This window comes from Gallus gallus, chromosome 14 (genome assembly GCF_016699485.2).
Source record: "Gallus gallus isolate bGalGal1 chromosome 14, bGalGal1.mat.broiler.GRCg7b, whole genome shotgun sequence".
Taxonomy (NCBI): Eukaryota; Metazoa; Chordata; class Aves; order Galliformes; family Phasianidae; genus Gallus; species Gallus gallus.
This window is the reverse complement of record NC_052545.1, coordinates 8,563,803-8,590,248: the sequence shown is the minus strand read 5'-3', so window position 1 is coordinate 8,590,248 and position 26,446 is coordinate 8,563,803. Positions and strand designations below refer to the sequence as shown.

At 42.1% G+C, this 26,446-nt stretch overlaps 1 protein-coding gene and 1 long non-coding RNA gene across 13 annotated transcripts; one reads left to right on the top strand and one right to left on the bottom strand.

Annotated features, from left to right (window-relative positions):
- Positions 1–106: 106 nt before the first annotated feature.
- Positions 107–26,446, bottom strand: C16orf52 (C16orf52 homolog). Of its 11 annotated transcripts, XR_006931489.1 has the most exons (8): positions 26,237–26,446; positions 14,109–14,217; positions 12,928–13,048; positions 11,793–12,005; positions 8,748–9,507; positions 5,456–5,792; positions 4,569–4,669; positions 3,654–3,789 (listed from the first exon to the last, which is right to left on the bottom strand). XR_006931489.1 is itself a non-coding variant. In XM_414916.6 (3 exons), exons 1-3 carry the CDS (start codon positions 26,340–26,342, stop codon positions 3,605–3,607), a joined length of 504 nt encoding a protein of 167 aa, XP_414916.2. In that variant the 5' UTR covers positions 26,343–26,446; the 3' UTR covers positions 107–3,604. The 11 variants fall into 11 exon arrangements, 1 of the variants encoding a protein (XP_414916.2); XR_005839978.2 differs by having other exon boundaries at positions 4,569–5,792; XR_006931488.1 differs by having other exon boundaries at positions 4,569–5,792; positions 8,748–8,843.
- LOC107054626 lies at positions 15,970–21,271 on the top strand. 2 transcript variants are annotated; one of them, XR_005839986.1, is made up of 3 exons: positions 15,970–16,105; positions 17,750–17,825; positions 20,841–21,271. It is a non-coding gene; the product is annotated as an uncharacterized LOC107054626 (long non-coding RNA). The 2 variants fall into 2 exon arrangements; XR_005839985.1 differs by lacking the exon at positions 20,841–21,271 and adding an exon at positions 19,186–19,323.

Below are 26,446 nucleotides of genomic sequence, written 5' to 3'. Positions count from 1 at the left end.
GACGGAGCAGCGAGCGCCGCTTCCCGCCGCCAGAGGGCGGTGAGGAGGGCACGGCCCCCGGCTGCGCGGCCGCCCCCACCTCAGTCAGCGCAGGCACGGCCGGGGGTTTTAGTAGACAATTTATTTTGATAAACTTGCTCAATAACAAAAATACAAGTGTGAAGAAAATTATGTTCATTTTTATACAGTTTGTATTAACATTTATTCAGAAATCATCAATTAAAAAAAAAAAAAAAAGAAATAAAAAAAGAAATGTTGTAAGCACTTAAAAAACACTCCTCAGTAAAGGCAGACGGACGGATGCAGGCAGCCAGGCCTGGGGCAGGGAGCAACGGGATGCCCGGGCCGCAGAGCCGCTGGCGGACACCGTTTCCTTCATTATTTTCATCCTTCACACAGTTTTTAAGAGGACAATTTTATTATCTACACGTGTGTTCTGAAGTGGTTAAGTAACAGCTCTGAAACACAGGCATAATACAGGGCCCAGCTGGCATGGCGGCCAGAGGGTCAGGCTCAGGAGCACAGCCCTGCCCCAGTTCTGGTGCGCCGGGTGTCCCTGCCAGCAAAGCACCATGAGTGCTGAACGTGACGGGTTGGACTCGTGCACTCAGGGAAGCACATTCTACTCACCCCTAGAACAAATGGCTCTGAGGGGATCGTGTCTCAACCATGAGATTTACATAAACATACCGAACGGTTTTCATTCTGAAGGTATTTCAAGCTTCTGATCTCACGCTTTGTTAGCCGAATAAACAACGTGCACATAGCAATAACCCTCTGGAGAATTTGGAAGCAGAAGACTGAAGAATTTCTAGTGATGCACAAAATGCGCCGTCCTTCAAAAAACGAATGGCAGAAATAGAAAAGTTTATGTAAACACTCAACATAAATACGGGATTACCTTTGGAGAAGACTTGTATGGGAACTTTTCATAAACTGAAAAAGTCTACAGATGTTTAGGCATGTTCAGTACGAACTTTCTGTAGTTTAAACCTTGTGCAAATAGAACCTATAAATAATATTCAGCAGATTTTACAGTGATGCTCTTAGGTATTGAAGAATAATGTACACATCTTTCAAACAAAAGTAACAGACAAAAGTTTGACAAATGATTGCACCATGAAACAGTGTTTTATATACAGTTTACAAGATATGATTTTCTGCTATAAATTAATACTGTACTATATAGTACTTAGTGACGTTATTAAAAGCAACTGTTGACAGCTGTCTCTTCATTTACTGATGGAGTCATTTTATTTTTAATGCAGATGGCTGTATCTATTTCTGGACTCAAAATGCTCCAATTGTGAATAAAACAGCTGGCTGGTTACATCTGTTATTTAATAATTCATAGCAACAGCATTGGCAGATCAGATCAATTTCCAGCCAGCATGCCACAGTCTGGCTATGCTTCAAGAACAGTATTTGTATTTTTTAATTTTATAATGACCCATTTAACTGAAGCCTAAATCCACTGTATACACAATGTTACTATACCTGAAATAAGTAGGCGAGGGGTGGCATCTTGGCAGCCAAGAAACTCTTCCACCCTCTACGTTCCAGTTACAAGGATCTAGAACTATTTACAAAAAGTGGTATTTCTGAAAACAGAAGAGCTTTTCTTTGTCATAATTTAAATCTAAGTTTGAGCAAATACTTCAGCTTTCGCTAAACCCACAGTAACATTGAAAATTTAGACATATCCAGCAGCTGAACCTGACATTTTATCTTCAGTTAATATATCGTCCCACCAACACCAATGGAAGGAATCGGAACATTCATACTGATAAAGACTTAAGTTAGGAACCAAATCATATTTCAGCCATCATTTACAAATAGCTGGGGCCTGACTGTATTTATAGGGTACAGTACTTAAGAAAAACTTAGTATCCTATGAATACTTCCACCTGTAAGGGAAAAAAAGTCACTCATAGACTGTTACAATGACAAGTTTGTTCAAGATCATCAAAATATGAACAATGAACCGTTTAATTCAGCAGAATCAGGGAGAAGTGCTAGAACAGGAATCCTGCAGGAACTGACTGGTACACAGTTTAGAAGAATTGAGCAGACTGTCTTATCTTCAAACACTTAAGGTTATCAGATAAGTGATTATTTTGGTAAATCACAGATTAACTGGAAAACAGATACTGAGAGTGCAGACAGCACTCCTGGGACACTAACAAAAATATTACTTTCTACTCAGTAGACTGAGTAGTAAATTATGACAACACCTATGGAGCCAAGGATTTATTTCTGTGTAGAAAAGTAAAACTGCTTTTTTGTGAGGAATATTTACTTTAAATCTGGTTGGCCCTTAAATCTGCATTTATAGTAAGTTTAGTAAATGAGGCATATACTGTTTATACAATGATATTGCTTTTCTTTTTTTGTAAAAGTGAATAAGTCCATCCGTCCTTGCAGTGAAATAGTGTTTGCATTACTTTAAACATTACATTTTACCTGTGCTAGAGAAATGCTCATCTATGGTAAACAGCTATGTTTGAACACAAATGAGTGTTAATATAACAACGCAGTAGAAAAAGAGACTTTCTGTACAACAGTTGCTAATAATTTAAATAGTGTCAGTTTCCCAAAATTAGCATTTTAACTTTAAGGTATGACATGATCTCACCTTCCACCCTCATATACAAATAAATTACCATAAAAAGAATTTTAGCTTAACTTAAAATTGCACCTAAAAAGGCATGGGATTGTTTGTACCTAATACAAAAACTGTTAAAATCAAGGGCTGCTACAAAGAATGAGGTAAACTGAAGACTCTCAGCTATGTGGCCTTCAGAGAAATGGCTTTTTTTTTCTATTGAGTTCTAGTTTTGCACACCACAGTGTTTTGCTAGCAAAGCGTTCTGAGTTCTTTTCCAGGAACCATTTGTGTGTATATACAAATATATACATATGTGTATATACACACGCACACATACACACACACTGTATACTGCATCAGCAAAATATATATATATTTATATATATATTTATATAAATATAAGGAAGAAATCCCCCTCTAAAATGTTCTTTAGTGTTTTTCTACAGCTTATGGGGGAGGAGGGAGATGTATGTCTTCTTGATGGTACATACATTTTGGAGAACGTTTGCTCTATTGGCTTCTTGGTGCAGCAACAAAAGATTGATCCATACTGGTGCCAAAGGCTTTGCTCATGAGACAGAGGATGTAAAATACTAATCTCCTACACAGCGAGGCCAGCCTCACTTGCATTCCTCTGCAACCCTCTGGTCTACCACAAAGTTCATAAATACTTTGACTTCCAAATCATTGGACATTAAAAACTAGAACAGTACAGTAACATGGGGCATTATGCTTCTCAGTGTAAAGCATTCTTCACTAGTTCCTATCACAGTGCAGACCTGACTGCATTAAATATGCTCAGGAGATTAGTCAACGTTGTCTGTATTTGGTTATGGGAAAGGCTCTCCTTTTTTTAATCCAAAGTGCATAGTGAGAAAAAGTCAAAGCATTCCTCTTTTCAGTGAGTGTTTGATAGTCACGTCTAGGCATCCTCCTGAGAATGCAATTCTGATGTCTTGCTCTTTTCCAAAACAAAGTCCCGCAGTTCAACATTCATCAGCCAGGTAAACAAACTTTGCCAGCAAATAGAAGTCCAACTATTGTAAAGAAAATGGATAAGACAAACAGTACGTACGAAGACCCAACCACTGTGTTATTGGGTAATTTATACGGTTGACCTCCGACTTCATTGATGTAAAATCCTATTGGAAATATTAGGGCTGCCATACAGAATAGAATCACTGCAAAGAAAAGAGAAAAAAAAAAAGTGTTAGAATCAAAATACTTAACAGTTCATAGAGCAGTACAGAAAAGCAACGTATTTTGAGCGAACTGAAAAGCTGAGATATTCCCATCTCTAACTAGCTTTCAATGATTGATTAGACTCTACCTTGCCTTTTGAAGATCCCACAAATACTAAAAGATCACCATTTTGATAGTAATTTCAGCTCTGCTCACCAGATCATCAACTGTTATTACATAATAAAAGTTTGGAAGATATAATTCTATCACTATCCATGAATGCAGTCAGTTACTTCTCCAGTTGTTTTAGACAGTCATTTCCCCCCAAATCAAGCTAAACAAACATTCACATTCCCTTTTTATTATCAGAGTTGTCTTCTACCAATTGCAGTCATCCTCTCTCTCACAAAAATTCTTTTCCTGTAGAAGTTTTGCTAAACATTGCAAACAGAGACTGTTATGATGATTTCTTTCATTAAAATATATCAGTTTCCTAAATTCACATGATTGTTTCTTAAGTAACGAAATCTCCTTAAGATCTTCCATTGGACTTCAAAGAAGGTTTTCTGATTCAATTCAATCTAAGATTCTTAGTGAAAAACATCAAGTTCAAATTTCGTGAACTTAAGAGAACCGAGCAATGGGACCTCTTACTTCACTTGAACAGTTACGCTCAGGTATGTGGTTCATGCTTACAACTGACCCTGTTTGAATATACAAAATTAAAAAAAAAACAAACAATCACAGAATCCCTACTGAAGCCATTCACTGCAATTACCTGATAGATTTCACGGGCCTTCAGATATTAATAGTGGCCAGCATTCCTCAGTACAAATACACAGTTGCTGTAATCTTTCCCAGATGAGAACACCAATGTTGCTGTAAGATAGCTCTGGGTAAGTAACCTTATTTAATGGGAACACGGCAATATGCAGACTTGTACTGTCTCCAGCAAGGGAAGGGCTTCCAAATATATATGGCATCTCTAAGAGGCAAGAGATTTCTCACAATAAAAAATATATATCTTTTAAGTTGGCTTGACTGCATATTCAAGACTATAGCAATAGACACTGTCTTTTCCCCACCCTTTCTTTTTCTTCAATCAGTATTAGAACAACACAGACTTTTATTTCTACTACTTAAGTCAACAATTAGTGCCTTATTCTTATTTCACTTCTGAGTATTTCAACTTTCTTTCAAACATCATTTACCGTGAGTGGAACATCCTTATTTTATATCGGAGGGACACAGGAGTTGAACCTGTTCTGTTCTTCCACCAACTCTATAAACATTCATACAATCATCTCCTAATATGAAGCACAATTGACATAACCATCTCCCAGTCCTCAAAGTGTTTATATAAAATGAGAAAAAATTCACAAAATTCAAGCCAAGCTACAATGCCTCTGCCTGAATAAAGCATACTACATACTAATTTATTCAGTCTTCTGTCACTTAGCACAGATTGCTGCTTTTTCTTAGTAAGAAATATTGGTACTGTACTTAAGCAACAGCAAAAAGCAACACAAAACCAAACCAACCCAAACAATCCCTAACGTTGGCAATAGTAATAGCTAGCACCTTAACTGCTGGTTCCTGTGCAAGTCAGCAGTGCTCCAGATGCTTTTATTTCCAAAGGTACCTACAGCAAATTCAGCAGCTCACCTGTTCTTATGAGGACATCAAGACAGTCTCTACTCTTTCCAGCTGAGGATATGATGGGTAGAGCGGCTTCAATATTTTGGAACGTAATTTCACTACTCTTCTGGCTAATATTCTGGTTTTTCCAGCTACAGTGTTACACGGCAATACTAACAGCTTTTTTAAAATGAACTCCATGTTTATACAAGATGAAATGCTTATCACATTTTATATCTTAATGCTGAAAACATTGTGGTGCACATAGTACAGGTCTCAGCTTCATGGAAGAGCAATCACATTCTGTGGCAGAGACTAGTTATGAGCATGATGAAGCTGAATTCAGGAAAGGCCTATGCAGGATCTGCACAAACAAAACAGGATGGTTTGATCACGCAATGCATATCCAACCATCAGCTGTTCTTTGCCTTCCTAAACGCATGAAACAGTTTACACACGTTTTGAGTCAAATGCTGCTAATATGAGAATCAGCTTCTCTGCTTATACTAAGATACTTAGTTGGGAATAAATAAATAAAAATCAAAATAACGAAATGCATCAATAGTTCCACTAGAGGGAGCTTGTGCCTTGCTTTTAATGAAACTTCATCAGCAGATTGAGGATAAAAAAGTGCACAAGCAAACCTGGCAGCTGCAGTTACTAAACTCTTGCTCAGTGCTATATTAGGCTATAAAACAATACCAAAGAACCAGAAGCCACATATTAAATATTATTTAATCCTAAAGCTTTTAAATATATTGTTATGGATCCACATCATCCCATACTACACAATCAAATCCTTAATGAATATTCCCCCTTTTTAAATTGCATCTTAAGGGGTCCAGCTAAGGGGAGAAAGCTCAGGTATGTGCTTCTTGAGCACATCACTTTAAGTGCAGAAGAGCTCTCCATTGGAGTGGTCCAGGAAACAGTGGTTGACAATGAGTACTTAGAAATGCAACACATCATTAGTAACAGTTTAAACAGTGCTCTGAGGACGGTTGACTTTACGGTAACTCAACATTTTCTACTACATCCAGTTTGTCCCTGAAGAACATTTCAGTTATTTACAGAATTGCTGTTACATTTTAACAGCAGTAAGCATGTAGGAAATAGCTTGAGAATGCTGAAACCACCACGTGCAGTTTTAAGCTTAAGTCTCCCTTATCACATTCAAGAACTACACAACTGGAAAAGTTCTGATGGCCTCACGGATAAGGCTGAAGAATAGATCTTTATCTCTCTTTACTAAGCAATTGCTCTTTGAGGCACGTTGTACACACACAAACCCAGCAGTGCTGTAGGTCTGAGAGCTGCTGGTGGCACTGTTGCCATGGGGAGCACGTGCCCAGTGACTCCTTGTACTTCTGCCTGAGGACAGAAGCGTGCAGATACCTCAACTCTCCCCCAGCTCACAGGAGGAAAAAAAAATAAATTCTGCAAATGCAGGCAGTGTGAATAACACTGATACACATCTGCATTTCAGAAGTAACCAGAGACCTTTCTTCTTCTAAATAACAACAGCCCTATGAGCAATTCTACTCAGTGTGGTCTGAATTTTTAACCTAGTCAAATAGGAAATGAGTAACAGTTTTCATCAAGTTCTTTGTCAGTCTAGGAAGCCAAATTATGGTAAATTTTTCAGATGATAGTAAGAAAAGACACATGATAAATGTACTAAAAAAACAACACCACAACTAAAGAGACATTCTAAGAGAGGAAGCACTCAGTTAACTCAGTGTGTATTCTTTAAGAAGAAGAATTGTTGGCTAGAGGGTAGGAATTTCTTATACAAGCTATAAAACAAATGTATCTGTTCATACATGGTAGTATAAACTCAGTGGATTTCCAGCAACACCTCCAGCTGCCCATAAAGAACTTCTCCCTTAACAGTCTGTACTTACAATTTTAAGGAAAAACTGCAGAAAAGACAACCATTACAATTTCTAGTAACAAAAGTATTCAGTAACAGAACACAATCATTTCTAGGCTACTTCCAGTGGCTGTCAAAAGAGGCCTAATTCCTTTAATTCTTAAGCTCAAAATTGTTTTGAGCATTCAGTGGCAATAACTTCTATGAATCCAGGGTAAAGCATATTTTAAAAAAATGAAGTATGGTTCAGAGATGCATGGAACAGTACCAAAACCAGGTTACTTGTCTGCTACCAATCTACACCACCATATCATGGGGCATAATCAGTGACAAAGCAGTACAGAGTTAGGATGGCAACAGACACTTAGTTTGAGCAACAGGTAAGCAATACCATGCAATGAAGAGCTGATAGATTTTTGGCTGCCATCAACAGGCGAGGCACATCTACAAGTTTATAATGCCTCTTTTACTGAAGATGCACACAAAGACCTGGGCAGCACAGAAATGAACACCAAGATGGAATCCATACTTCATCACAGTGTGTGAATTTGACACTACAGTTAACAGGGCTCAAAGAGCAATGATAGTTTTGACAGCATCTACGCCCAGGGTCACAATACCTATCACATCAGTTAGGAATACTGTGAGTCTTGAATAACCCTACAAGAAGAATATGAAACCTTTCGCATTTGCCATTAGGAAGACTTTTGGACTTTTGTCATTCATGCAACATGGCCTGAAAGACTGAAACCTCCCTCCTACCTACAAAGCTAGTTTGCAGGGAAGCCAAAAAGACAAGTTTCTATGTAGTAAAACAATCAGTGGCTGAGGAAAGATGCAAATACAGTGCCAGTAAATACTCTCAGGAGCATCCTTTCAGAAGTGTAAACAGAAAAGAGCATACATGACAGTAAAATTGTCCTTTATGTGCCCATTAGCTAAACAAGACAGAGAAGACCACTCAGCAATAACTCTCATTTAGAAAGCGCACCGTTGAAAAGCATCATCCAAGATGACATTATTACAAGCAAGATTTCCACTACAAAAAAAGTACATAATGCAGTTAGCTTAAAACTCAATATGATTAAGAAATCGAGGAGAATGGTTTCATTGCTGAGAGAAAAAGTTCTGATTCTTACTTCAGGAGAGCTACTCCTTTGTGACCTTCACTGGAAACAAAAAGAAAAGCAATCAGCTTTCTCTGCTGTCATCAGTAGTGCCAACAAAACCTGCTGAGAACAGAGGGATTTGTGCGAAGACTCATTCAGGGACCTGTAGATCCCACCACAGACATAACCTGGGTAAAATATTTAAGTGAAAATGAGACTGCAACAGAAGCTGAAGCCAACAGCCTGAATATTAAGTCATTACAATCCAAAACAATATCTAAAAATCAATCTAATACTATCTTAATCTTTTAGTTGTAGCAGAAAAACTCTATCCTACCTTTGCTTCTCTGTGAAGGTGTTGGTATAGGCATGCCAAGCAATCAGCACTAGTTTATGACCTGGACTCTTCTTCCCTGAATTATCATACTGTGCTCTGTAAAGTGAGCAAAGGAATGAAGTGCTGAAGATGTTTGCACCAATTTACTCTGCAGAATTCTATCAATTGAGGAAAACATCAAATACTTCCTTAGGAGTCTTTCATGTGATTATCATAAAAATCAAAAGAATCGAGAAGTTCTTTTTCCCTACGTAATATTGTTAAACCAGCTACATGGAGCTGCTCTTTAAAGACCTTTCTCTTCTGCAAGGGAGGTCTTCATCTTCTTCCTCAAAAACAGAGGTATTTCAGATAGTCACCTATGGATAAGAATGAGACTTTCTCATAACTTCTCTGGACTGCATTTCACCACATCGGACAGAAGGGTAGCTAGAGGGGATCTGCAACAAACTGACTTAACCCATTGGGGTCAAATTCCAACACAAGTGGGGCAAGAGTGACCTCTTGCCTGGCTCTCCTTGTTGCTGGCAGAGTTGCAAGGAAAAGGGCTGAGCAAGAGCACTCCTTTGCCGTTAGATGATTTCATCTAGACCCCCCTTGCATTTGAAGAGAACAGAGCTGCCAGTCCCAGAGATGCCTTTAGCAATCCCAGCAGACTTCACTGCCACTTAGGACAGCACATCCTATGTCATGTTCTGAAAGTTCTGCGAGGAGAGTATCTGCTAGCCGCCTGTACTGGGCTGTTCAGTCTTGAAATCACCTGCAGAAGAAATGTAATACAATTATGAAGTTTTCCCTACTCTGTTCTAATGAGTTACCCACGTTTTCATAATACAGCACTCTGCCACCTCACAGGAAGGTTTGTGGTAGTCATGGTAGTTAATGCCACACGTTAGCATGCATCCTAATACCAATCTACAGATAGAATACTCATTTGTGTTGCCACACAGTGAACCACAGAAGCTGCTTATATCGACTTCCTGAAAAATAAAGAACTCTGCCTTCCATTCACCTCTTTTCCCAAAGTGACTTTTCTTATAAGTGAGTTAAGAAATAAAATTTCCCATCATCGTTATTAATACAAAGTTCATAGAATCATACGTATTGGAGATAAATATCAAACACGGTGAATTTCAGCAACACAGCAAATGTATCTTAATAGAATAATTCTGAGTTGCAAGAGAACAAATTAATGTTCATTATTCATTATTAAACATCTCATAACAAAGGTAAGTGCTGAAACAAAGCAGTATCCTTCTATAGTTAAGGCTTCTAATAATGATCCTATTGCAAGCCCAAAGGAATCCACGGGGGGGGGGGGGGGGGGGGGGAAGGGGAACAAAACCAAACAAGCTTTAGGGTATCAGAATTTTTAGCTGAAATAAGCATCAAAGTTGTAGAAAACTGAAGATGCAAAGATTTGATTATTAGAAATATTTTAAAGAATTAAAATATGTAAAAATCAAAATGCAAGCTATAAATTGTGGGGAAAAAAACCCTCAATAAATAAATGTTATATAGCACTTAAAAAACCCCAGCAATCCACAAACAACCAAGCACCTGGTTGAGATCTAAATAGCTTTGAAATCTGCTCACTGCAAGCAACTTAATCCTATATAGCATTTTGAATTTAAACCCTTCCTGTGTACGTTAGATACACATGAAATATGTATTAATAGACAATGGCAACTAGAAAAGCTGGCATGGGACATTCAACAATATGTATGTCTATTTTAGCCATTCATCGGAAAATGAATAAAAGCCAACCACAATGGATACAGCACTTCAATAGCTCCTTTGTCTGCAATAGCAGCACTGACAGTTTAATATGCAACATAGAAAAGTTGCCAGAAAGACAGCTTTGATTGTACGAGTGCCTCAGCAAAGTGCCTCTGTTGAAGCTCAGGGCATGTTTTTTGTTTGCTTTTATTTTTTTTTGTTAACACACTATTCCCTTCCCCAAACAACCTTAAATTCATTTATAATAAATGTCATTAGATGCCACAGACTGCCATTAAACCTTACTTATGTTTGTATAAACCACAAACTTGCATTTTCTAGTTAGTGTGTACACTGTTGTCATATGTCAACTTAAAAGCAGTCAGGTTTTGAATTCTTTCATGCTGTCATCAGCATCATTAAAGCACCATTTCACAGCCGGTATAAGCCTGGAACACACATCAAGGAAAAGGAAGTTTGAGAGTTATTCCCTTACTTGTGGGTTAACTGCTTTTCTTTTGCACTGAAGTAGGCACAGCATATATTTCCCTGTGTAGAAACATAGGGCTGCTGGAGTGCTGGAGGAGGCTCAGTCTTTGCTGTGAGGAATTATGCTGGTGCTCATGCAGTGCAAAACGAAGGGAGGCAAAAAGGCATTAGTGCTATTCCCTCTGATAAAGAACTGCTGCAGGACGCTTATGGGAAGCAAGTCTCAGAGCTGTGAAGCACAGCAGGTGCTCTGCAGTGGGCAGTCCTCCCCCATAGCCAATTAGGATGCAGATACTGTGAATAAAACACCTGTTGTGAGCATCAAGCAGGACTGAACCAGCATCAACATTGAATGAGGTATTCAACAGCGACACCTGAAGTAGGGATGGACTTCAGACTGCAGTAAGTCTCAGACGCATCGACTGCTTCCCCTGCACAGGGGAATTCCCAGTCATCCCATTCGGCTAGAAGTACTGGATATAGGGGTGTGGGGAAGGAAGAATGATCCAGGACTGACCTCTTTCTGTCTCTGCTCATTTTCACAGGTCAGCAAATGGCACTCCTCAAGGAAGGCAAAGGAGTCAGGGCATACGAGGCCCTCCTTTCTCTCACCTTGTACTCACAGGCTATCAATCCCTCTCAATAATCAGTCACTTAAGATATTAATCCCTCAGTTTTTGAACGATTTCCTTTTTCTCTCAGATGCAGTATTTGAAGAGAAAGAACACTTTGTAAAGAAGGAGCCCTAAGAACTGTTCCCTGACAACGCTATGTGTTATTTCAGACTCCACCAGTTTATCCTGTGTACAGGTCAACTGTGCAGTTGAGGTCACTTACTTCCAGTGAAAGCTATCCAGCGGGCATATTTAGTAGCTTCTCTTCGCCAGTGGGAAGCCACCAGCAAACCACATGTGACAGTTAGTGAAATGATTCCCATTATGATGAAAAATAACGTAGTGACCCACTCAGGAGGCAGCCGTGGAGGAATACAGGTCCTGTCACGTCCATGGATGGTTTGACACTGTCGCACAAGGCCAACTGTGAGAGCACCTGAAAATACACAGCAGAGAGGCATGTAAACTTTCAAAATCCTCTCTGAGGGGCGCTCAATTGCAAACTGAATCTCAGGTTTGTTCCAAAATAAGGGATTCTTTCTTTGATGAGCCTTAATAAGCCTGTCAAAGACAGAGGATAGAGGGGACATGTTTAAAACATCTATCTTCATGTTCTTTCATCAAACACTTGCATAAATTGCAGTGAGATAGCTACAGGCTGTATTTGGTTCTTGAGTGGCAGTCGAGCCCTAATCAAAGCAATAAAGCACTGCTGTGAATCCTGCCACTGCCAGCTGAAATGATGGTGGAGCTGTAGAGAGCACCACTCCCTCATCTTTGCAAGGTAAAATACTTTCATAATGTAACCAAACAGGATGCAGCCCCCTAAAGTGTCCTTAATTGTCTAATGCCTTTTCCCCTTATCTATAAAGACAGCTTTAAACCTTTAGGTCTCACAGTGGGATCTGCGTTTGGCTCACATTAAGATTTTAAGAATATTAAAAAAAAAAAAAGCAACAGCCATACTTCTTGACAGTAACTGTTAAAGAGTCCCTGGAGCCAAGACAATTATTTTGACAACTAACATGGGTTACTACACTCAACAACTGGGATAGCTATACTACTAGTTGAAAAGATCCTCATAGGCCAAGACTGGCAAAGGCACCATACTGTATTGACAAATTCTACCAAGAAAACAAAAATATTCTAAGATGTATTTGACTCTTGAAGTAGCAACATGGAATGCAACCAGAGGGTTGAGCACAGGATGCATCACAACACACAATTCTGTGACACAAAATGAGGTTTTCAAATAGACCCAAATAGTTCTGATTTACAATCAGTACTTTTGAGAGTCATGCATAAAGCAGCTTTTAGTGGACTTGAACAGCGAATTCTCTTTATCTTGAAAATTTTACCTCAATATTAATATATAAGGTCAAAATCCTTTTCTTCCAGTGCCTCTTCTTAAGTCCTACATTTCTCAAATGCGTCTCTTCTTGTGATTATTTAAGGAAAGAGCTCAGAATTGTCCTTTATCTAAATCAGAAGTCAAAGTCAACAGTGGAAAGTGTTAGAGTCAACATCTTCCTCCCCAGATTTTGGTAAGTAAAAACTGTCTGTAGTTGATCTGTTTAAAACGAAGAGGCAACTCTTTCCCAGAAAGAAGCAAGCTAACATTCAAAGGAGCCAGCAGAGCTACTAAGGGAATACACGTTACATTTACACTTACAGAGTTAGTGCTTGTGATACACTCCCGGAGGATGAGAAGAACAAAACCATTACTGATTCAATTCTTTTGAAGCGTTCCTGTAACCTACAAACTTTCAGTCCTATTCAAATGTATCACTTTAACTACATATTCATCAGCTGAGACATTTGGAGATTAATTTTTACTTAGAAGTTAAAGTCCTTAAAAATGTGTCAGTTACAAAACCCACAATTATTAAACTACAAAATTGGCATTTTCTACTCTGCATACAAAGCAGCCAAACCACGGCTGTGCACGAGGATTACACAGAGCTCAGCCACAGTTACACAAGCACTCTCGCCCAGTTCACACACCTGCACAGTACAGTTTTACATGAACTGCTTCTCAGCTGCTTTCTCATAGTCTGCTACGTTTTCGTTTTGAACAAGCTGCCAGGCCAGAAGGGAGATGTGCACGTGTCCTTAAAAGTCAGTGTCCCCGAAACACACACATGGCAGAACCTCATACGAAGCATTAAGGAGCTCGGGGATAAAGGGGCTATTCACTGCACTATCACAGAACAGGAAATTAACTGCAATCACTCTGCAAGACTGAGATTTAACAATTTTTCTAATAGCAGTTCCATCTAAACGGAGTTCTAAAATAAAGAATGACTTCTAAAAATGAAAAAATGACATATTTCTACCAGTAGATGTTTCTGGAATTCAGAGACCTCTCCTGAACACAATGGCAATAACTGAATGCATCTTAACTTTGACAAAAGCAACACTGTGAAGAACCACTGTGCTGGCCTCCATTCCATTTTGTGTATTTCCTTCAACTACCAAATAGTTGCTGCATTACTGGAAAGAGACAATGGGCATTATTAGAAAGAGATGACAGACTCACCTTTCAGGCTCACTTTGCAGTTGGTACTGAAGATATTTTTCAATTAAAAAGAGCACATATAACATGCCAGTTTCAGAAGGGATCAAGGCTGAGCCCAGTAGTGCCTTAGCTAGAGAAAACAGAAAATAACTCTACTTGGAACTAACGTTTCTAAGAATTAATCTTTTAGCTGCCCGCACCGACTCTTCCAAGGGTTGATTCCCAGCCCCCCCAGGAACAAACCAAACAGGTTAAACCTCCAGTCTATCAGTATCAGCTAGCACCTCTTCAAAAGACACAAGGATAGCTGCAAGAAACTACTTAGATTATGCTTTCCTAAATATCATACCCATTGCCCAGGTGTGTTGCTCTACTCTTTATTTTTAGTCGGATTTTTAAAGCATCAGCAAATAAACTGCAGCATATGTTACTTTGGAGGACTAACACTGAACTTTATACTTTAGCACTAAGCTTTTGCTAACACATACTCAGTATTTATTCTTAAGTGTGCTTCATGGATTACGAATTTGAAGTAGATACACTCCACATTCAAAGTGTTGAACCTGGAGACTGGAGACTACTGGGAGGCAAGAGGGCAAATGAAGGTCTGTGAAGCACTCCCAAAAGTTCCATAGGGGCAGCTTAGAGAAACAACTTCATTATATGCTCATGGATTTCAAGTTTCTGTTCACAATACAGGATACCACATCTGTGTACTAAAACTGAGGCAGAAGCAAGTTAAACCTCACAGCTTGCTCCCATAGCAACATCTGTTGAAGGCAGACCCCAGAAGAAGAATGGGTATAAAATGAATCAATGCTTAGTGCCACAGAACCTCCTGCAAGCCAGCTGGAATTACTCTGCTGGGCAGGTTCATACCTATGGAGGCACACACTTTGGTTCCATAAATAAGACTCTAATTTGGTGTAGAAAAGGTGTATTTATTTGCCAAGGAATTCAAAAGAAAGGAGGGTTTGCATGGTATTCAGTCCTGCTGTGAAGGAAGCACATGAGTAGTTGCCAGGCAGTTATCCAACCTGGTACAGAAAACCTTGGTTAGCCTTAACTGGTCCGTCACTGCAAGAAAGGGGAGAGCTACTCAGCTGGTGCAGAACAGCCCTGTTGTTATCTCAAGCCAGCCATCAAGTTGCACTATTATTCCTATGAAGAAAGCTTTCAGCATTACTTCAAGAGTAATTGCAGCATAACTGCTGAAAATCTAAGCACCTAAGACAGCAACAAAACTAGCAGCATAGGTAATGCTAGCAGATAAGGACTGATAGCTCTATGGCTGCATACACACAGCAGCCCACCTGCAGCCTGAGGGCAGCACCAGGAGGCAGCCAGGTGCTGCAGACCAGTTCAGCCTTGCTCAAAATAGAGGAACAAACATCAGTCAGTGAAGCAGTACTTAGTCTTCCACAGTAATTGTATTCCCTAAAGTACTAGGGCACTTGCAACACACCAGACCACCTTCCTCTAGCCACAGTCCAACTACAAACAGGACTCCGCTTTATATCAGTGAAAGATTTCATGATCATATTCCTACAGGACCTCACCTCACAGTAACACTCACTTTCTGGCACTGAGTATTTTTACAAAATCCCCAACAACAGAACTCTTCAACACGCGCTCTAAAACTTGGGAGCATCATCTGTTTAACAACTAAGTTTCATGGAACTGCTGAGAGAACGAGGGGAAAAGGCCCCAGACAGCAGGAAGGTGAGCCCCAGTGTTTGACACCTGGGCAGATGTGCTGCTGCTGCCAGCAGCCCCATGCCAGCACACCGCTGTGCCATCCCACTCCCGTTTCCATGGCAACAGCACAGCCACCCAGGAGGCAGCAAACATTGTGCCCAGACACAGAGTGCTGCAGCCCTTACACTCCCCCATCTCTCCATCACTTCTGAATTATTAACAGTGGCACAGCGATACCATGGTTGGAAAGCAGCAGCTCGACAACAGCTATGCAGATGTTCACCCCTCATCTATTTGATGGTGGGAACACACAGGACCAGGTGGGCACAGGAGGGGTGCCGGTGTGGTGCACTGTGGCGTATGAAGCAATTAATGTGGTAAAAGCACAATGCACTGCCAATGTGGCAAGGACACTATAAGTGTTATGATTTAGTAATGAGCACAGTACATCGAGCCATGTTACATGGGCACACTAAAACATTCATAGCTGCTGGTTAGGTAACAGTCACATGCCAGAGAATGACATGTAAAATAAGGGCAGCTCAGTTAAGCCATTCCCTGCAACTTACTGGGCCACAGAGATCAGGACAGGAGGAAATGAAGTTATTTTTGGAAAGTTTCTAAGTTCTGTACAGTTAATAAACTTGAATGGAAAAAGGTCCAGATCCATCTAAGAGCAGGAACAGATTGCAGCTGTCTATGCAGAGCTGCAGCATGCTCCTGGATCCAAGTGGAAGCTCCATAGTCTAGAGTGAATGCAGTGCTTTGGTCATGGCAGACTAATTCCCTGAACCAGTGTTTTAAATTATATATTACACAAAGAGGGAAGAGGGAATGACTGACTTTGTTCTGGAGGAAGTTCTGTGTTCTAGGAAAAACTTCCCTGGAAATCCCACTGCCCGACCCAAAATCCAGAGAACTGACACTGCCGATCCATCCCTACCACAGCCTCTGAGGTCCCTCCAGGTTGCATGCAGTCAGTGCTGCTTTCCCCAGTATAAACATGGTGAGAATCCAGGCTCTGCATCCTCTCTTATAAGAAGAGTAATTACACTGCTAAGTAAGCAATGCAGAAGGTTAGAGGAAAAAGCTATGCCTTTGCAGGATGCTTGTGCTTTCTGGTATGAACTGATGACGAAAGAAGGATTAACAACACTGGGGAATACTTCAGTTCTCAGAGGTATGCAACAGTCAAGACAAATCACAGGGTCTCTAGGAGAGGTTCCCCTGAAGGATGCCCACAGGTGGAGCTCAGATTTTGTTAATCCAAAAATGATCAGAACGTCAGCCTTCTAAAAGAGATAGTGGGTTGTCAACTGGAGTTTAGACTTCTGACTCATTAGAATGTTTACAGCCTCAAATAATGTCCTCTTTGAGCATTTTGTAAATTATTAACTGTAGTTAATTGCATGGATGTAAGTAACTGTAAGTCAAGTAACACTTTCCTTCACATTTGCACTTCAGTCAGTGTAGGACAACAATATCTGGATCGTATCTAAAGAACTATGAAAGGTACATAAGAGGATCAAATATAAGATAAGTAGAATCAATTTCCAATCAATCATAAGAATATCATATCTGCCACCACCCCAACATACTTTTTTTGAGGGATGGGACATAGTTTGTACATAGGCCACTCCACAGCTACACCACTAAGGTATCTCTGAGGTTACCAAGCACGTACAGTACTTGAGACGTGCCATGACAGATTGATTCTTCTACTGCGGATGTTCCAGTATGTCGCTCAGTCAACAGACTGAGGAAACCAGGCTCTGACTCACTACGATAAGATTTATTGTTAGAGGATGATTTAAAGAAAGGCTTAAAAGAGTAAAGAAGGATTAACTGCAAAGGCACAGAATACAGAGGAGTCCAAAACAAAGGGATTATGAATTATCATTCCCATCCTTTGTATGTCAGATCATACGTTTTTGACACACTTTCTCTCTTGCATCACCTAATAGCTGTGGTAATCCTGGAAAAGCTTTGGAGCTCCTCTGAAGCAGACGGATACTGTTGGATCAAGTGACCAGAAGCACGGTCAGTTCATATGCCCAGTAGATATTTATTGGTTCAAAACACACACCTAAAAAGTAGTTTTACAGTGTTTAAAGATCACTTTTAATGAAGAATTAGATTTACTTGCTAAGTCCTTGCTATATCCAGTGCAATTTTTAAGAGCAGTTCTGCAAGGTACATTATGTAAACTGCTATTTCTCTTCTACTCCACTTATTCCCTCAGATGATTCTCTTCTCAAACTGAGTTTGAAACACACCTTTCTTCTTGCACTACAAATGTAAATGATGCTCCTTTGTTTCAAAAACTAAGTGACTTTCTTATAGAAAAACACTAATTCTGGCATTAATACGTAGCTTTGCTACCTTCAAACAGCTTGGTAGCTGTGATGAACCCATTAAGTGAATTCTGTTTAGCAATCTAATGTCCAGACAATTTATCAGGTACCATTTTTGACACTTTAGAAATCCAAAGCTCATTCCCGGCTTTTAAACAGAAGAATTCTCATTTCATAACTTTTAAAGCGTCAAGACATATCAGCAGAAAAGCCTGCCTTGCTGCTGAGCAGCCTGTGGAGCCTGAATCACCCCAGAAGTTTTCGATTCAGTATGGGTACCGTGCATAATTCAAACCAAATCTCCCTCCACAGAGAAGAGCTCTCCCTTCCTCCCTCCTCCTACCACGAGAAAGTAAATAAATCAGAGGCAGCATATTGGGAAAGATCCTTCTGACTGACACGTACTAGAAAAGCATATCACTGCAAATGACAATCTTCAGGATTTAGGAGCTATGATGTTTAAAGTGCAGATATTTGGACCAATAAGCAGCAAGTTTACTTCTGAGCTTCAGCATACAAGGCTTCAATGCAAGGTCTTTATGTTGTCTGTTTTAAAGAGATGAACCACCACACACTGAGTTGTCCTCAGGCCAAAACACAGGAACAACTCTCCCGAGGACATAATAAAGGCTCTGTGTGTCCTCACCTATCACTGTCAAGCAATCTGCCCACGCTGAAGGTGTTCTTTCCAACTTCAGAAGACAGCATTAATTAAATGTTGGTAAGCAGGATCTACAGTAAGCAGCACCCTTCTGGTTGCTGCTCTTCTTACACCGTAAGCGCCTGCATGACAAGACAGTACCATCAGTGAACACTACAAGCTTTAGTTGCTGAAGTGGCAAGAGAGCCCAGCACAGAGAACTTGTGTTGCTTTAAAACAAATAAGCAAGAATCTAATTTTAAAAAATAAACAAAAAAAAATCTGTAGCTATTTCCATTTTTCCCCCCATCAAAATAAGACTACTGAAAGATAACAAAATTCAGTGCCTAAAAAAACAAAGATCAAAGGCAATGTCAACATTTAAATGTTTTTTTTTTTCCTCTAGTCAGCTTCACCAGTTTTATGCTATGCGTTCAGTGCAAAGCCAGAAGCTATGTCACCTCCTGCTGCTCCACCACTTAGCATCCAACGGGCTTGTGTTGCTGTTGTTGTTTTAATGAAGTTATATTTGGCTTCAGACAGAGCCATGAAGAGCCACCCCTCCACCCACCAGCCTGCAGTGCTGCCCCATCTCAGGAGCATCTGCTCCCCACACCACCACCAGACACGGCCATGTGCCCCCCCTCAGACCTGTTGGCAGGGGCTGCTGTGTGGTACAGACACAGATGGCACCAACACAAACTGCAGGTCTTCACATTACAGCGGATCACTTTCCTCACCGTGTCTTACACTGACCTGTTCGTGGGTTGACTACAACTGGAGAGCAGGGCTGCTGGTTTTTAACTCCTTCTGCGTATCTCAAAGCACCATCTCACCAAGACTTTTGAGTCTGGGGCTTCACAGGTGTACATTCAAGTGGATCAGAACAGTTGTACAAAAGTCCTCAGATCACACCAAGTAAAGCATCCTACTGCTTCCTTCATTCACAAAGAAGAAATATCTGTCAACCTTCCTGCTCACAATCTAAAGCGATTTCTCTGGCCTGGTCACATCTTGTTGCATGAAGCTGAACCACACGTGAGTTTCAAAAACAAACTGAAACATGCTGCTTCCCATACAAGTTTCTGCAGCGGAAAACTACATCATTAACACATTAATTAAAGTGCATGATTAGTTTCAGAACAGAATTCAACCCAAGGAAAAGAAGTCCCTTCCTCACCCTTCTGACGTCTCCCTGCGCAGCGCTCCCCACACTGCCCGGCACAGCAGCATCTGCCCCTGCACTACAAAGGCAAACTCCCTGACTCCAGCACCCACAAACAAGGCCATTTGATTAATAAACCACTGGGAATAACAAGCTCAGAGGCAGCCCAGCCCTATCAGCGAGTGCCCAATATCTATGCAAAGAATTGCTCATGGGGATGTTCAAGATGTAACGTAAATTCTATTAGGCTGAAAAGAATTTAAAACACAGTGGATTATTAATCATTATACCCTGGAAGACTGTCGTCCTTAATGATCCCAAAGTGCTTTGTAAATTATGGCCCAGAACTACACCTACTGTGAGGCTGCTGGGTAGCAGCCAGCTGTGCTGACTGCACTGTGCAAGGAATGCTGCCTCTGCTCCTGCAGCAGCTCCCTGGAAGGCTGCTGAAACCTCCAGCAGGGAGCACGTCAGTTCACCCCAAGGACACAGACATAATGCACTGAGCGTGCCTTGCTTAAAGAGTGGCACTGGACTCTACATGCTCTATGGGCCTTTGGAACCCTAAGCAGCATTTCAGTGCAGTGTCTCCTATCTGGTCAGCTCACCCTGCAAACAAACCAGCACAACCACACTGTGTGCCCTATGGTACTCAAGAGAGCCCAAACTTTTGCAATCAATTCTATTGACAAGTTTAAGAAAAACAAAAAACACGCACAAACAAGATAACGCTTAAGTAAGAAATCAAATGCAATAAAATAGGAAGAAACCAAGAGCTTCTCTCTGAGACAGGATCTAATCTACAACTGTTAATTCCATACCGACTCCTGTGGGATTTGGGAAATGTCACTTGCCGCTCAAACGCTCCAGCATGTTTTCCCCTCTGCTTAAAACAGGTGCATACCCCGCACAGATCCTCCTCCTGGCCACACCTCCAGCTTTTCAGACCTGTGCGTACCTCCAGCAGTCAGAGCTTAGGGAGGAAAGGTGAGGCTGAGAAGGGCAGCTGAAGAGCACAAAAGGGGATTGCAGCCAAGTTAGCACAGAGATGTGGCTCCTGCATATTGCCCCCAGCAGGACTCTGTCCACTAGGAAAAATGTCACCCCTGTGAGTTGTAACAACTTGCAATAAAGCAATTGTACATTCATTTCAAAATGCAACGATTTATAAACTGTGAATTTATAATAACTTATCATTCTCCCGTATTACTCTGTACAAGAATATTGCATTTGTTTCACCACATTACAAACCATTTTGCATTTGATTCAGAAGCAGCACATAACCTCCTCACAGGTTACTGCTCCCCCTCAGCCACGAATCACTCCACTTACCTTCTTCTGAAATACACAGCTGTGGGCCACACACTCCACATGTGATGTAAATCCTAACCACTACATTGCAGCAGGCAAGAAAAGTTAGTTCTCTCTACCTTGCTCCAAGACTAACAAAAACGCATGCAGGAAGCAGCTGAGTTTGTGAAGTACCTATTAAAAAAAGTAGGTCAGGCCTAAAAGTTTGACCTACTGATCTTCGCTTTGGCAGAAGTACAAACCGAGTTTACGTAACGCTGCTTCCATCTAAGCGCTGGCTGGACACTAAGCAGAACAACTGTTTTTAATAAGCCTCAGTCATTAACACCATTCCATTTTTCAGACTTCAGAGTCTGAAATCCCTGATGTGCAGTGCATACTATTGCAGCTTTACTTTTAAGATTCATGTTTTAAGTGGCACTTCCGTTAATCCCGCTGTCACGTCACATCAATGAGCGTAGTAAGCATGCCTGAAGGCAGCTCTAAGTTGATTTAAACAAACCATTATTATTATTAGCAAAACACAGACAGTTCCCAAAGCCTCAACAATACATCTTTACGACAATCAGTACCGTTTATAAGGCAGATTTACAACAATGAGCTTCTTAAGGAAAGCACAGGGCAGAGCAAGGCCTGCACCCGCACACACTGAATGCAGTCCGGTTCTACAGCACCTGTACACGTGGCTGTGAGATGAACACCTCGAAGAACGTTATTCTCCATACCCCAAGCTCAAATATCCTACCAAAACTACCTACTATCAGAAAAAGGCAAATGCAGTACCAGTTACTCTTCAATTTATCCTCTGCTTAACAAAGTAAAACTCTGATAGGAAACCAAGGTTTAAAATAAATAAAATCAAAGCTTTGCTTCCAATTTCTCACCATTCTCACGATGAAGAGCAGCACCTCTGTTCTACCGAGAGCACTGCCAGGACAACTTGCCAACACCCAACCTCAGCCATGCCAGGTGCTTGGGCTGGAAGGATAACACAAGTCACTGGCTCCCAGACCTCTACTCCTTGAACTATGGATTCCTTACCTACTTCTTCAACACTCAGTAGAGACTGAGTAATTCAATAGGACTTGGGGAGACAAACTAACAGTTGCATACATTCACACTAAAGAGAAAACAAGACGTTTGCCTAACAGAAGCACTATTCAGCTGCACAATAAAAAGCAAATGCAAAACTCAGTTTCCCTCTGGACAAAACCAGACGGCTCTCTCCTCCCTGCTCTGGCATGCTCAAGCAACCAGGGCGACACAGCACTCTTTTATGAGATTCTTCCTACACATAAAATAGTTCCATATGTTTAAAAGTTGAGCGGTTGAGCAAGCACAAAGTTAATTCATTACAATGCCTTACTGCTAGCTTTTCTTGCGCCTTAAGGCCTGGTCAGTGACAGAACCCCAACACAGCACACATCCTCTGCTTTGAGAGGTGCTGACATCGCCTGGAAGACATCTAGCTGTCAAAGGGAATGGATGGAGATGCTAAAGATGTTGGAGCCACTCCCAGCAGGGGCTCACCACTTACAGGCAGCTCTTGTTACAGTATTCAGGACTTGGGTTTCTACGTTCTCTGCCAGTCCTTGCTAGTTCTTACGTGCTTTGTATGGCTCTTCAGTTGGTGTTCTTAGAGGCACCAAAGCCTTGGGACTCGCTGCCCTGCTCAGCAGTGTGCCAGAGCACTGCCTCTGCCCACTCACCTGGGGCAGCCAAAGGAAAGTTCATTCTGGGACATAACCAAGAACATGATTTTAAACACATCTGATGCTCACAGCGGCTTTGCAGATTGCTTTTTGGTGAGCACTCACATCACCCAAGCTTGCGCTGTGGTGTGTACGCAAAGCAGCCATAAGATTTCACCCTATGTCTCACTGTGATGCGTGTATCAACATAAGAGGATGCAATAAATACCTGCTTTACATGTAATCCACCATACTTAAATTCTGACATTCAGTTTTACTTAATCACTGCTTTGTACTGTAAGTTGGAATCACCAGTGCTCCACAGGAAGGTATAACAGGTATAACTAAGACACACAAAACAAGTTAATAGCACAGCTTGCTGAAGGGAGGGATTATTTGATTAAATCTTCTGCTGAATTATTTGACCCATCCTAAAAGCATTCCAAATCACCAACCCCCCCCCCCCCCCCCCCAGCACACACCATGGCTCATCTCAACTGTGTGTACCAGTTCGGTCTTTGGTCCTCAAAAGGACTGAGTGCTGCTGCTGGCATAACCTGTAACCCCCTTCCTCCCATACAAGACATCAAAACCATGGAAGACCATCCCACACAGAAAGGGAACGCACCGTCAGCTTTTAAAGTTCATTACAGAAGTGTGCAGATAAGGGAGCAAAATTCATTACTACTGAAACGAGTGGGAGTTTAGGCACTGACTTATGTTAACGCCAGCTCTGCCCTTATTTCTCACACAGAATGCCAGTTTAAGAATAAAAGGATGTCAATACAGGAATACTGAGGTTCCCAGATGGGTGTTTACCACTGCTATACAAGAGGTACAACTAAACCTCACTGAGAGCTCCGTGAGAGAAAAATCTATTTGATTTTCAGCTTTCCTTTATAACCTCAAAGATGTATGAAATACCTGAAACCAAAATAAGGAATTATTCTTGCAAAAATATGTAGAGGAAAAGCACCAAACAAAGACTTGGATCTGCTTCCATGGAGGTGCATTACCTCTCCTGTCCGATAAGCACCTGAAACCATCGGTGCTCTCCATAGCACTCATTTCCTCATAATTACAGTGCTAGAGAATAATTTTTACAGCCAACAGTTTTCAACTGACTATAAAGCTGCCTGTAAGAGTAAGACTTGGGAGACATCAGCCCTTCCCCCATACTGTTCTCCTGAGAACATAAGATCCTTTAAATAAAACATTTAAAGCAATCTACATTTTTCAGGGAGGAAAAAAAAAAGAAAAAAAAATCATGAAAGCAGCTAATTTGCTTTGATATCCCATTTAGCAGAAAATGACCAGCACCACTGGAGTATGATGTACGTATTGCTTTGCATTTACCCCAAATGGATTTTCCTCCTGGAACCCAAGCCCAGGTTTCCAGTCTCAATGGCTGCAGAGGGCTGTGATGGAGCCGCTGCAGCGCTGTGTCCCCACATCTGCTGAGAGCTCTGCTCTACGCAGTCCCCAAGCAGCTGCAGCACTGAGGCTGGGCTGCTCTGTGCCGCCTTCAGGACTGAGGGTAGCAGCTAAGCAGAAACGCTAGTCCTCCCCTTCCTCCTTGGTGAGTACCAAAGCTGACTTGTAAAGCAGCACCCAGAATTATTCCCACAGCAGATGAACCAAAGGACAAAGAGGTTACGCAAAGAAATGGTTCCTTCCACCAGCTGAGAGCAGGACACTTCAGAAGACCTACGGTGTAGCTGTGAACACACAAGCTGGGAGGGCTCGAGTCCACGTGCTGAGGGGTTCCTGCATCTCGCTAGCAGCTGGGGCTGGGATACAGTCCAGGCAGCGCCCTCACAGCAGTGTCCCCTATGCTGCACTTCTCCACAGCAGCTCTGGCTACTGAATGGCACTCAGAAACAGCCACCTCATCATTCAGTACCACAGAGCTTACTACAGGAAGTCCTTGAGTGAATGGGCATCCTTGCACTTCCTTTGAGTCTGGGCAAAAGGTTCCTTTCAGCAGCTCCAAGCACTGGAAATGCACATTTACATTGCTTCTAGCCAGAAATCTTAGAACAGAGTAATTCAAATCCCACATCAATAAAGATCTACCAAACAGCCATTAAGGAAGCCATGGTATGACAGCCACCTCTCCTGGGTGATTTCAGAAAGCCAACGATTTATTTGGCTTCAAAAGACGGCAATAAAATAAGTCACTGGTCTGTCAAAACACAACCAGAAAAGTGCTGCAGAATAATCCACGCAGATTTCATGTTTGCCAGCCTAATTGCAGGTAAAGCCTGTTTGCAGTCCTAAAAACTGCACAGGGTAGGCATGGCAGGCGGTTCTCCAGCAACCACCCATCAAGTAACTGAGAATTCATGATTTCTAGGCATGTGGTATCAAGAAGCTGTTTTTGTATTATACACAGACATTACACGTTTTTCTTTAACAGATATTAACGGTCTGCACTTTGTTCCCCCACGAGCAGCTTTTTCAAGATAGATTTTCTTATCTCATTGCTGGACAGGCAGAGAGAAGCCAACACCTCACACATGGGGTAGGATCTATGGACAGACACATCTACACGTTTATCACAAGGATTATTTCATGTCCCCGTCAGTGCCTGCAGAAGGGCTCCTTACTGCAGCACACTGCTGGGGGGATGTACTCTTCAGGGCCCCAGGCAGGAAGATGAGCACAACAGACAGGGAGAACAGGGACGGCCTATGGGGAGAGCTGAGCGCTGCGCTTGGCGAAGCGACTCTTCCTCTCCTCAAGCAGAACCAGCCAGGGTCCAGGCTGGACTGACAGAAACAACGCAGCCAAACCATAAGGATAAAGACAGCACGGCCAGAGGAATGCCCTGCCATCAGCCTGCCCGCCGAGCTTTAAATACCCCACCAGAGTAAAGGACGCAACGGCTATGCTTGGAAGAGTTCGGTCCCCTTACGGAAGCTGAGCACCAGGCGAGGCAGAAGGAGGAAGTTTTTGGGACGCTCCGCACGCACACAGGACAGAAGCCTCCAGCCCAGCGCCCCTCTGCGCCGCTCCGTACCCGCGGATGCTCTGAAGCGCACACAGCTCAGGAGACCCGCAGGACCGGCCCGCCCCGCGCCCTCAGCAACAGGCGGCGATCATCCGCTCCTACCGACAGCGTCAGCCCGGGCACGAAAAACGCCCCGTTCTCTTTTAAAAAAAGCAGAGCCGGGTTCTGAACTAACGGCCCTCGGCAGCCCGCCTCCACAGCTGACAGCCCGGGCCGCCGCCAGCCCCGCCCCGCAGCACCTCTGCCCCGGCAGCTGCCCGCGGCCCCGCCGCCTCACCCGCGGACTCGCCGGTGTTGATCCAGTCGGGGTTGGCCAGGCTGGCGATGGCGAAGATGTCTGCGGCCAGGAAGAGGCATCCTGAGATGATGGTCAGTTTGTCCATCTCCTCCGGCCGCCGCCCGGCTCCCGCGGCGGGCCCGGGCCGCCTCACAGCCGCGGCTCCATGGGCCCCGCGCTCCCCTCGGCGGCGGCGCCAGGAACGGCCCC

Excerpts from the sequence above, each read along its gene's own strand:
- C16orf52 (XM_414916.6), bottom strand. The coding sequence starts at position 26,342 with ATGGACAAACTGACCATCATCTCAGGATGCCTCTTCCTGGCCGCAGAC. Across the intron at positions 12,006-26,236 it reads CAACACCGGCGAGTCCGCGG|GTGCTCTCACAGTTGGCCTT; the intron begins GTGAGGCGGCGG and ends GTGTATTTTCAG. Across the intron at positions 3,790-11,792 it reads CTGGATAGCTTTCACTGGAA|TGATTCTATTCTGTATGGCA; the intron begins GTAAGTGACCTC and ends TTTTCTTTGCAG.